Raw genomic sequence first — 13,951 nt, forward strand, 5'->3', positions numbered from 1 at the left:
AACTGTCTATATCATGGGTTCTCAACCTGGGGGGCGCGCCCCCCTAGGGAGGCGTGACAAAATTTCAGGGGGGGGCGTGAAAAAGTTGGAAAATTTTTTTTTTCTTACTTATGCAAATAAATTCATTTAATAATAATAAAACCCATATTACCTCATAACCTCATATTAATCCATTAACCAGCATTAAAGTAAATTATAACATATATATTATATATCCATATATTTATATATATTCACATATAAATGTTATGCATACGTCAATCTTATAGTAGTGAGGGGGGCGTGAATTCTTACAACAGTTCGAATGGGGGCGTGAACCTGAAAAGGTTGAGAACCCGTGGTCTATATGTAGTTTGTTGTATTAAACTATGCGTGTTAAAAACATAATATGTTGTACTAAAATGTCAATAATATAGGTATTGCAATGTGTAATCATATGTTATAAAAGTTTGAAAAAGCTGCATCATAATTATTGAAGTAGGTATTGAAAATTTATAAAAATGTTTTTAATCGACTATTTGCTAGAAAAACTTCAAGACATACATTTATTTAATTTAAAAAAAATGAATTTTATTCCATTAGCCAACATTTTGAATATTTCTATCATTATTTTAATGATGATAATCTTTTTTAATAATTCGTCAGCAAAAAAATCAACATTATTATTTCGTAAGTATTTAAATAAATCATTATCTCATAAAGCGAAAAACATTATACGTACTTGTAAGTTATATTATACTTTTTAATATTCATTAAATCTACATATTATGTATTGATTTATTTACGTAATGTAGTAGTTACTTTAAGATTTCAAATTATATAAAATTTCGTTTTCAAATTTTTACATGAATAACTTAAATATATAAAATATAAATGATTTTTTTTTTCATACAAAACTATGATTAATAATATTATAGTACACTATAAGATTACTGCTATATTAGCAGACCTAAATAATATTCTTGAAATGTCTTTAAACACTATCGTTTAAGATAAAATTAATTAATCTATGCGTTAAATAGTAGGTAACTTATGTTTTGTTAACTTTCCAGAATATGTCAACGCTTATGATAAAAATTATGATGATTATTTTAATAGAAGTAAAGAAATCAGTAAGACTTTTATAGATTTTATTAATACATTTTATTTGAATATTAACCAATTTTATTATATATTTATATCATACTTCAATTTTTTTTTTTTATTTGATATAATAATTTGGTATTGTTTAAAATAATCTTAATATGTAGCAACGCTTTTATGTATAATTTATTATTAAAATATTTAGTAGATATCAATGCAATAATATAATTGCATGAAAGTCACGACGTTCGAAATCGAACAACGATAAAGTAGAAGAGAGATCGTAGCGTGAATCACATAGATCACCAGTTTTCTTATCATCAAACGCGTTTCATTGCATATATTTGTTTGGTTTAGATTTCGATGCATGATGACTACCGAGCCCACCTTCAGTTGTCAATTTTGCGGTGGTAAGCCAGGCACATCCAAAGAGTTTAAAAACTCAGTTGGATAGTTGGTGGCTTCGTCTTCGTTTGTTACACAATCAATAAATGCAGAGTACTGACGATTTGATTTTGAATTATAAAGTATTTTAGGTCATCCGCATATTTATTCTTAGCAGTTAAAATGGCGCACTCACTCAATCATTCGTTACTTTTGTACCTAGTTAGCAATGATGTTTGGGAATACTTTGTTGTTAAACTCATCTTTCGATGAGATAATATTGCAAAAATATGGTGGAAATGTAATTAAATGCTCGATTCGTCGATAGAAACAAGATCATTGCCAACAATTAGCAATTGGTTGGAAGAATCTTGAGTAGATGGATCGGTCAGCAAAGCAACTTCTATGTTTGCTGACATCAGTGACATCTGACGTTTCTTCACATAGCACTACAGATTTGATGATTTGAGGCAAGTGTTTATTTCATCAGCAACAGTTGATTTTGGAATGACTGGCAGTATTTGGTGAAAATCGCCAGACGGTAAAATGATTGAGCCTCAAAATCATCTCAAGTCTTTGCACAGATCTTTCAATGTTCTGTCAATTTCTTGCAATGCGTGTTTGTGCGCCATTGTGCGTAATTTCCATATGATTATTTTAGACGCTACTAAACCTTTTGTCATTCCGGATTGTGTATAATGTTACATATTGTCAGTTGTTTATTGGTTTCCACATGAAGTATCCAAGAAACATAAGCCACCATTTTCAACATCAATTGTCAATGTATTATATACTTCCTTTTGTTGTAGATTCAACACAATGGCGGATCTAGCATGTATTTACGGTCGGGGCATTTTATAGGAAAATTTATATAATATAGATAAAGCCCCTCACCAAAATTTTTTTAGGATTACTTTTTTCCAACGAGGGTGGCACTATCCCTCAGTGCCCCATGGATCCACCCTTAATTCAACAGGAGTACATACGTTTTAACTGATTGATCTTATTCATGTCTGTGTTCATGGAGCCTAATTTTATTATGGCTTTGTTGAAAAAGATTAGATAATTTGGATCGTGGCAATTGTTTGTTGCAAAAATATATACTGTAGTATCGGCAATACAATAATTAATTTCTATATTTTTTCGATACTTGAATAGTAATTCTGCTATTTGGGGCTGAGATGAATCTAACAAATTAGGTATCATCAAAATTGGTCCAGCCGTTCTTGAGTTATAAATTGTGTAACTAACCCAACTTTCTATTATACACGTTGATTATTCATATTTAAACTGATTCACCATTCGAAATAGATGTTCAGCACTATTAAATAACCATAATATGTTGAAACGCTTTTACATTAAATTTTTTATTGAAATATTTAGTAGATTTCAACGTTTGTGCTTTTAATAATTATTACCATTGCAAGGACTGCATTTAATACAAATGCATAATTAGTGATTTAAAAGTATTTTACTGGTCTTATTCAACAATACGGATACGCAACGAGCAAGTAGATAAGCAAAATAAAAAAAAGTAGTGCTTTAGAATGTAGAATCGACTATTCATAGGCATACACCGTAGATCAACCAGTTCAGTATCCGTTTTACATTATTAATTATTATTATTTGTAATTCATCGTTATAGGTATTACTTCAATTAACATATCTTCGACGTCTCTTGTGACTAATTAATCACCATATTAATGTATTGTTTAACTACTGTATCAACGCTTGTGCTTGTAAATTGTAATTTGACTATAGTAAAATAAATTAAGAAAACAATCAAAATTGCATACTATGTACTTTAAGCAGTAGTTGTTATGTTTTCAGATGAAATGAAATTGACCGTTTTTGAATTTTATGTCACAAAATATAGTAAGTTAATAATCAATTGTTAAACTTAATCAACTGTAACTCGATAGTTCAAAATTTAGGAGACTGAGCTAAGCATTTGATTTATAGAGGTTTTTGATTTAATGTTTGAATAATCTAGGGTAAAAATAAATACTTCGAACTAAAGAGAGATGAAAAATTGTATTACATACATGCATTGTCGTATTTATTATTTATTATTATAGTAAAAGTGTCAATGTAGTAAGTTGAATGCGTAAAAGCTGAGATATAAAAACGTAGGTAATCTTTTTTTTTTACCAGCCGCAACTACTGGAATCATACAATCACTTCTTATTATCGATGAGCGATAAACTCATCGGATTTACGGGATCCATAATATTCAAACTGACTGACTACGTTATACACATATAATTTCAACAACTGTATAGTGTACACAGTACCTATTGCAGAGGTTTATTTTAGTAATCTGATATGATTTAGGTCGAAAAATATTAATTAAATTTAAGATAATATTTTATGGTCGTTAGTTGTTTGATTACGAGTATGTAAATAAATTAGGATATTTATAACTGCTATGATAAATTTATTTGAACTGTTACATACCTAATAATAAAATAAATTCGTATTACAGAGTTTTTGCCATATTGTAAAGTGCCTTCAACCAGCTGACATTTCGAATTATTATCTAGAAGACCAGAATACTTGTATTTTCTTCTAATTGATAACTATATTTCTTAAAATTAATTTTCAAATTTCGTATTACTTATGTTTTAATTCAAATATAAAGAGCTATAAATTACTTGGAATTTTTATTAACATTTATACAAACATTTTCATAAATATTCGATTTCATACACAACTTACATACCTAACTCTTTAAATAATAATTCTAAATGTTTTTCATTACTAAACTATTCTTTTAAGAATAACCTTATATCCAACTAACATTAATTATAAAATCGATCTAATAACAACAGATTAGCCTTATTTGTTGGAATGTTTAAATTTTTGAGTTAATCTAAACTAAATCTAGTTTTCTAACTAACTATGTTCCTAAAACTTCTTTATGATTGTTATTACTTGATAATAATATACTTGTGGCAATTAGGAAGTATGGTATTTTAGTTGATAATTAAGTGTAGGTAAAAACTATTTACGATATTAATTATATTTTGCTTTATTTATGGTCTTATGGAAAGTCAATTGTATCACTATTAATATTGTAGCCTAAGTATACCACACATTTAATATTAAATAGTTTTGTATCTTTCAATAAAGAAATAATAATAATAAATAAAATTATTTATATCATTTATGATCCACTTATTTATATGTATTATTTATAGATTTAGATGTCAAGCGTAAGTATGATATCAAATAATATTTTAAAATATGCTAAAAATGATTTAACTACAATAACAATTTTTGGAGACTACCAATAATTATTTTTTCTAATTATTCTTACTAGGCACTATTTTATGTTATCTTTAATAATTACCTACTCATTTTAGTAAAATGTATTAGGTACATAATATTAAATTAGCTATTTAGCCAGTAAACATGTGAAAGGTTTAATTATGTTTATTTTATAAAAAAAAATGTAAAAATATAATATTTATGTAATTATGTGTTCGAATTAGAGATACACACAAGGATTTTTACGCAATGATAGAAACTATTATATAATTATTATTTATTACAATAGTGATTACTGATTGGAAAAAATTTATCCCGAATAAGACATATTATACAAAACTTGACGATTATATTATTCAAGAATCAACAATTGATAAATACTCGTATAGTTATTTATTACCTGTTTTTTTTTTTTATTTTTTATTTTTGTTTTATGACTTATTCCGAGCTTTGTAGGTCCATCTCCGCTTCCACTACACCTCTTCATACCTTAGTCATTCACCAGTTGTTCTCCTTCTTTTATTTTCAGGAGCTTGTGGTCTTCTCTATACCTCGCTCAATCCACCGTTGTATTGGTCGTCATATCCGTCGTTTTTTGTATGGCTTCTATATTGTGTGTGATCTCATGCACTATTTTAGCCTCTACTCTCTATGCGTGGCCATCAGTCTGCTTTTAAGAACTTCCACTTATGTTTGGTTCATTGAATATATCTTTTGGCTCTGAATTTGTTTTTAGGTGGTATTTTTCTTTCAAACGCTTACAATCTCTTTTCATCCGGCTTTGTTTTTTTTAGATTCTGAACGAAGTGATGAATGTATTGATTTTACAATGATGTGTGTTTTTTTTTTTTTTTTTTTTTTTTTTTTTGTATCTGTGTACAGCATAACTAGTCGAAATAATGATCCAATTTCAAACTATGGGGGTGGTTTCCGATGTAAAAGTGAATATCCTTGGTGCATTATAGAGGTAAAAAGTTAACATTTTCCAACAGTTTTCAAAAAAATCGAGAAAAACAAAAAAAAAATGACGGAAAAACGGCAATTTTTAAGCAAAACCAGTTTTCGACCAAATCGATTTTTTTTTATGGTTGTAATTCAAAAACTAATCACTGAAAATACTTGAAATTTTCACCAAATGTTAATGTCAGTGGTATCCGTATATAGTTAAATTTTCAAAAAATTTTGACTTTTTTTGAGTTATTTATAGACCACTGAAATTTTCGATTTTTTTGAAAAATTTTTTTTAAAGTGTCGATAAAAAATTTTGGATGACCAAAAAGTTTTGAAAATTTAATACAAGGTTCCTTATGAGTTGTTTTTAATGTAGCTAAAAAAAATTAAAAATCGTTAGTCACAATTTTTTTTTATAAGCGTTTTTAGTTCAAATTTTTACGAAATCTGTCGAAAACGCGAAAATTTGCAAGTAATTTTGAAGTTGAAAAATCATAAAATTTTTTTCTTTTATAACTAAGTTTTGAAAATTTGGTACAAGGTTCTCCATACATTTTTCTTCAAATATCTGTAAAAAAAACTCTACCGGATTCAGGCAAAAAAATTTTATGAGTGTTTGAAATTTAAATTTTTACAAAAACCGCGTTAAATAACAGTTTAGCCTCAAACGATTTTTGATATTTGTTATTATTCAAAAAGTATAAGTCGTAGATACTTGAAAATTTTACCAGTTATTAAGATTCGCGTTTTCTTTACGTGATTTAAATTTCAAAATATTTTGACTTTTTTTGAGCTATTTATAGACAACTGAAATTTTCAATTTTTCTGAAAAAATATTTTTGAAGTGTCGATAAAATTTTTTTGGCCCTATCAAAATACTTGAAAATTTAATACAAAGATCCTCATATGTTATTCTTATAGTGATTGAAAAATTATAAGAATACATAGGCACAATTTTTTTTTATTAGCATTTGAAGTTCAAATTTTGACGAAAATTCGTCAAAATTATGAATATTTGCGAAATATTTGAAGCTGAAAAATCATAAAATTTTTTGTGTTTATAACTAAGGATTAAAACTACAACACTAAGTTTTCCATAAGTTTACCTTCAAGTATCTATAGAGAAAACTCGAAGCATCATTATAAGAAAAATTTTAAGTGCGTTTGAATTTTAAATTTTAACGAAATAGCGTAACGATAACGATTTATCCTCAAACGATTTTAAATATTTGTTATTATTCAAAAAGTATAAGTCGTAGATACTTGAAAATTTTACCAGTTATTAAGATTCGCGTTTTCTTTACGTGATTTAATTTTCAAAATATTTTTTAATATAAGCTGGTTTTTTTAAACCACCTTTTTTACCAACCACTAGAAATTATATCCTAGGCTGACAAATCATCTTCGTTCAGAATCGTTTTTCGTATACAATGATAACTATCATTGGATTCAAATTTAACACTCCTATAATATATAATAATGATCCATACGGCACCTAATGTACAGCAGAGCGGTACTCACTTGCCCACTTTTTTGACTTTGTATTTGGCCTAATAAGTACTTTATAAAATCTTAGTTTCGTATTTTTGGATAGTTATATTGACTTAAATAGTAGTACAAAGCGAAATAGCATTTATTTCCAGCCATTATTCTTCTAGTAATTTTTTCGTGGGTATAAGCTTGTTGATTTATATCTAGCTACTAATCAGTAATCGGTATTTAAAGTTTGATACACTTTTGAAGGATAAGTCTCAAACTACTTTCGAATATTGAATGTGTTCTCTTCGAGATGTTATTAAGTATTTCGTGTTTTGATCATTAACCTGTATGCTTCTTTTGATTCGTCAATCAACTATAATATGGTCTATTTGGTTCTTTATTTGTTCTGATATTCAACCCAAGTTCGTTTATGTATACCTATCTTTATTATGAATTTTGTGCTACTTACTACCATATTTCTAGTCATAGCAATATTCTCTAATTTAATTTTGTACCATTATCGTTTGAGACTCTACGTAGATTTTCTTTCGCAATTATTGGTCTGTTTATTATTTCTTGCCCTATTTCTGCATTAAAATTCCTTAGTAGGATCTTCAATTTGTTGCTGGGTATCAAGTCGCACGCATTATCCATGGCTTATTTGTAAAGCACTCGTATATTTTTTACCTTATTTTCTTTATTTTCAGTTGGAGCATACCCATTAATTAATACTACATTAAACCATCGGCATTCCAGTTCAATATAGATGATTATGTTATTTATCGCCTTTAACTTTATGACTCTAGATAATATCTTGTCATCCACAATGAAGTCAACAACCACTTGGTGTCCACTGTGGAATACCGTCCAATTTAAAATTTTTAAGCTTTCTTTTCACGGTCAACTAACTTCTTGAATCGCAATGATGTCCAGCCTGCAATATCGTTCAACCTATTCAATGTTCACACATTCCATGTTCCGATCGTAAAATCCTTAAGCTCCACATTTTTCATCCGAAGCAGATTATTTATTACCCATTAAAAGAATAAATTTCTGATATATATATATAACAGCTACAGGTTTATTATACTCACACATGAACATGAACGTATTTAATCAGTTTATTAAGTGTTACGAACTCCGTACTGTCCGTACTGATATTACATATAAGGTGGTGTGATGACACATCTATATAGAAAATAATTAATACAGGCATGTGAGTACAAGACACGAGAGTGTGGAATATCTTATTAATACAATAATTTAACAATTAAAGTAGAAACATACGTGCCTTTGATAAATAATCAAAACTCGATATCTCTTCGATAAGAATCTCGTGTATAAGAATACACAAGCAGTCTTTTCAGGACCCTCGGATGACGGAGTCGCCATCCTCTCTTTTATGACAAATCATACAAAAAGAATACCGAGACAAGAGCCCGTTAGACGATTAGGGTCTAGGGATATCACAGACATTCTGAGGCAGGTCGTAACACCACTCACAGTCTTGATATCAGTATTTGGAGTCAGATCGCAACACCGCTCAAAACTCGTATTTAATATTAAGCTTATATTATTGTATTCGTGCAACTTATTATTATTTTAATAAACATTTTAATATACCTACACTGAACTAGACGACGTATTCATTCCGCGCGTTGATGTATGTATCAACCGGTCGGGACGTAACATAAGAAACTTGTGTTTTTAATTTTTTATGCAGATAAAAATTATTTTTTTCGTCAATATGTGCAACACTGTACATAGATACGAATGATATGATACTGTTAATTATTCGATAAATTATATTGATTATTAATTATGTAATATACAATAAAATATTTTAATATTTATATTTATGTCTTACGTAAAGCATAAAATGTATAAAATATTTGTCAATACATTATTATATTAATTTTACCTACATATTAATGTATAATATGAATATTCTTATTTGTTCAGGAATTCTAATATCAATATCTGATGAATCACTAAAAAAAAAACTGGACAAAATAGACAACTATTGTAAACGTAAGTAAATACTCGTAGTTTATTGCATATTTAATGAAATGATTAATTATTGTTAAATATTTTATACAAAACATAATTATAAATCATCCTACTAAAAGAAAATTAAAAAAAAAAAACCCATCTCACGAGAAAAATAATTTTGAGTTGATTGTTCAGTGTGTTTTAACATTTCTTTAAATGTTTTACCTATATCTCATTTTTACTTAGAAGTTTATCCTGATCTATGGCATCGAAGGCTTTAGCTAGATCTAAATAAATTATAGCACAATTTTTCCTTTCTTTAAAGTTAGGTTAGTTTTATAGCGTAGATAAGCTTTGTCACATTAGCTATGGTTCGGTTAATGTTTTTATTAGGTCTAATACCAAAGTTATATAAAAAAAAAAATAGATTTTTTGATTCTAAAAAAAATATTACTTTTGGTTTTACGATTTTTACAAATATTTTTGTTATGTTTGAGCTAACTGACATTGGGTTATTGGACGATAATTATTGAAAGCTAAGGTGGAAACTTTTTTATTTAAGTTAACTTTATAGCTACTTTAAAAACATTAGGTAATTTATTATGTGATACACGTAAATTAAAAATGTGGCTTACAAAAGGTTAAGATATATTTTTTTATTAAATTGGAGTATATCTTATCATTCTTCTCATATAGGTAGAAGTTAAGTGTAAGGAGGTTAACCTATAAACAATTAATACTTGTATTCAATAATCAAATATTTAAAAATAATAGACATACCTATACAAATTTGATCTATTGAACGACAGTTAATATCTGAAACATTAGAATTAGATTTTGTACCATTACAACGTGATCATTAATAACTTCGATAACTGGAAGGAATGCCTTGGCTACACCTTACAATATATATTTTACACACATTTTGTAAGTCGAATTTTTTCTTCACCCCAACGGATTCGAGGGGTATACGCAAATTGTGCCAAATGACCTTTCTTTTTGTAATTAGAAGTTTTAGAAATTTTATCTATACTAAATGTCAAGAAATACCAACACGTTATCCAAAAATGTTCATGTTCATAGAAATAAGTTAAAAGAAATTTAAATAGAATTATACCTATATCATACTAAATAGTATAAATGAACCCTTTAAATACCAAAATTCTAAAACAAAAAAAAAAAAAAACGAGAAAAGTTACAAAAAATGTTATTAATAAATATAATAGTAGTCAAACTCCAATTAATGAATATGTGTATTCAAAATATTTTATTGTTTGTAATATTTGTAATTATTTTACTTTATATTTTTTTTCAATTTCTAATTATATTTTATTTTCAATTATTCATATATGGCTGTAATGAATTAAGTATACACTAAAGATAATTTTGCAAATCTTGATTTTTTAAATTTTACCCAGGCGCAGTTTACATTTCACCTTTTTACACTTGATAAAATCTCGGGCGCAGTTCACATGTGTGATTTTGTGTTTACCTGTATTTTGGGCGCGGTTTACAATCGCCGGATTCAAGTTATCGAGGCGGGCTCCACTGTAGTTTATATTCTTATAATCATATAAAATGTAAAAATTCAAACACAAAGAAATCTTATTAAATGTTAAATACAAGTCGTGAACAGTGAACATTTTGGTATATAATTATAAGAATCTATTGATGTTAATTTGTTAGGTTAAATTTAGATCGAATGAAACAATTTATTTATTATTTATTACAATACCTATTTCTTGTTTTTAGAACATTATCTTAGATAAATTAGTTGTGACTATTTTTAATTTTTTTGCGTCTTATACTTTTCCATTTATTTTCCTGTGTTGGTTTCAATTTTTAATTTTCTAAATATCCTATAGGGAACTATTATTTTTTTATGTTAATTTCAAAAGCTTATGCGCCTTGATCACATTAATTATTATAAATAAAATAAATGTGTTATGTGAAAAATACGTCAAACGTTAAGTTGCCTACTAATAATTATTATTTTGAATATTATACATTTATATGTATAATTATTACCTATTTAACAACCTTATTTTAACAACCTTACAAAATAATTGATTTTAAATTTAGATCCAGGAGAGTATAATGAAGAGAAATTTTTAAAAGGTAAGTTTTTAATTTCGTTTGAAATTTTAATTCGTATGTATTTTTTAAATAATAATTTAAAGATTTCAATAAAGGTTTTGTCTAAAGATCATTTGGATTATAATAGCGTAAACATTATTGGTTCACATTGGTTCACTAAACTAAACTAAGTCATTATTGTTAAGTTGTGAATATTTTTTTTTAACAACTGATGAACATTGCTCATGAATCGATAAAGTGTTATTCTAAATACGAGTATTCGATGATTTTTAAACTAAAATTTAAATGTGACATAAATCTTTTACAAAAATCTGTATGTGATAGTACCATATGTGTAGTCGTGTAGACCACATAATAGTTTGCATGGCCGTCCGGATTATTTTCATTTTCATTTTTTTTTTTTTTTGTGTTATTGAAAATTAAATCAACTACTTTCTTTTATATGATAAATACACGAGTTTAAGATTTTTTCAAATATATTATTAAATTTAGATATACATATTAATTGTTTGTAGTATTACACTATTACATCGCGTTAAGGGAGTGTATTTGAATAACTTTGGCGAGTTAAATACATTGCAAATGAATTGCAGTGACTCACAATTAAAACACACTAAAAAGCTTAAATGTTTTATAAAATAAAAATAATAAACTATTACTTAATTATTAAAAATGCAATATATTATATTTTTTATAGTTTACGATATTTATGTTTTAATATAAATATTATATAAATAGGTACATATTTTTCGACCCAAGCAAACAATAAATTGCTAACGATATTAAATGTATATTTTTTTTTTTTTTATTGATGATTAGTATTGGGAAGTAAATTTTGAATCAATTTGGTGATGGAAGGCTTAGTGTGTTTAAATTGATTTTCATCAGTAACTACATTACACAAACACACTACGCTGCGGGACAAATTATCCTAATAATAATTATCCTAGAAGGAACTGTTATTTTTTATGTTTAACTTAACCTATGCACTTTGATCACTTTAATTATTTTGAATAAAAAAAGTGTGATATGTGAAAAATATGTTTAACATAAAATTATCTACTAATTATTTTGTATAATATACATTTATATCTATTATTATTATTTAACAAACTTAAAAAATAATTGATTTTTAATTTAGCTTTACAAGAATCTCATAGCCCGGATGTCGCAAGTAAGTGTTTAATTTTGTTTAAAATTACAATAAATTCGTTTAAATTGTATAAATAAAAATTCAAAGATTTTAATTGAGATTTTATTTATGATTTATTGATTTTTGTTTATAATTTTATAAATATGTCAGTAATATCGTTCATAATAGTATTATCTATATCCTCTTGTTCTAATAATTCGGTTAAATCGTGGACAGTTCGTTGTCTATAAAATTAAAAAATAGCTATACATTGTATTTAAAACTAAGTTGACTCAGTGAGTACAACACACAAACACTTTATGCTGCGGGACAATTTTTCGCAGGCGGATTAAACAGTTGGATATCGATTACTTACATTGGTTAATGAATAATTATCGATTGCTAGACATTCGAGAAATTTGCTTTCATAGTTTTTTACGCTTTTATAACAAGACCATTAAACTATCTAAATACCAAATGAGTGGTACCAATTTCGCAAACATTGTTATTACCCAGCTTATCACAAAACTAAAATTGTAACTATAAGACTTATTATATTTTTTTTAAAGTCGTGTTTCCGACCTAGGGTACCTACTCACTTACAGCCAATTATATGGGCTGATAGTTTATATATATAATTAAGAATGCATCATCATAATTAAATATTTTTAAATATATAATAAGTAAATCTCATACCAGGAACATAACTAATAATAATCATTTATCTCTCATTGTTGTGTACTTAAATAATTTTATTGAATATTCAATGATTAATGAGTATTGAGTATGTTAAGTATTAATAAATAAACACGATTGTAAGGTTTTAAAGAAGATCAAAATGCTCAAGAGGAGCCTTTACCAACTTCTACAAAACCAGCAATGGAAAACATTGAAACAGGTTAATTACCTATTTAAGTTTCTATTTTAGATTGGAGATTGGAATTATATTATAATAGCACAAATCTTTCAATTATACTTAAACGTTTTTATTGCGGACATAATTAGTAATATTTTGAGTTTATTTTATTATTAATGTAAATAAATTAGTTTCGATGAATTAATATTAATCATTTTGTGTAGGTATACAATGCTTTCCAAATTCTATAGGACATTAGATTTCACTAACAATATAACTATTAACAATTTTGATTCATATAATCTAGGTGAATCTGATATCAAATATTCTTTTTTATTTATCGAAAAATGAGGTTTTGAAGGCTTACATTTAAAAGAGTAACATCTAGTAAAAATAATAATTTTTGTTTGTGACTTTGGTAACTTAACTGTGTGACTGAGAATAGTTTAAATAAATAATGTTGTGTACAAACAAAAACAAATAATGTGCCAAACAATTTGTTTATACAGTATACGCCATACGGCTATGAAAAATATTCGCAACAACAATAATAATAATTTGCATATGCGATTATATAAAAAAAACAACAGTAATATTATAAAATAACGCAAAAATTCCAGCAGGCTTACCAATAATTTGGCTGTACACTACCTACTTTTAGAGCGGATAGTACGTAATGTGGTGCGGGATCTGTAATAATAATAATA

General features: G+C 26.7%; 1 protein-coding gene across 6 annotated transcripts in view; it reads left to right on the forward strand.

The window, feature by feature from the left end:
* Window positions 1–491: 491 nt before the first annotated feature.
* The window catches only part of LOC114132624 (uncharacterized), a 39,423-nt gene continuing 25,963 nt past the window's right edge, over window positions 492–13,951 (forward strand). For 2 of the 6 annotated variants that reach the window (XM_050200504.1, XM_050200503.1), the window contains exons 1-8: window positions 494–669; window positions 1,053–1,112; window positions 3,298–3,342; window positions 4,668–4,682; window positions 9,130–9,198; window positions 11,242–11,277; window positions 12,398–12,430; window positions 13,209–13,286. In XM_050200504.1, the coding sequence (XP_050056461.1) occupies window positions 501–669; window positions 1,053–1,112; window positions 3,298–3,342; window positions 4,668–4,682; window positions 9,130–9,198; window positions 11,242–11,277; window positions 12,398–12,430; window positions 13,209–13,286 (505 nt within the window). In that variant the 5' untranslated portion in view covers window positions 494–500. Of the gene's footprint in view, window positions 670–1,052; window positions 1,113–3,297; window positions 3,343–4,667; window positions 4,683–9,129; window positions 9,199–11,241; window positions 11,278–12,397; window positions 12,431–13,208; window positions 13,287–13,951 lie in introns of all 6 variants that reach the window. The other 4 variants (XM_050200505.1, XM_050200506.1, XM_050200507.1 and 1 more) reach the window with 4 other exon arrangements.

Source organism: Aphis gossypii, chromosome 2, assembly GCF_020184175.1.
Source record: "Aphis gossypii isolate Hap1 chromosome 2, ASM2018417v2, whole genome shotgun sequence".
In the NCBI taxonomy this organism is placed as follows: Eukaryota; Metazoa; Arthropoda; class Insecta; order Hemiptera; family Aphididae; genus Aphis; species Aphis gossypii.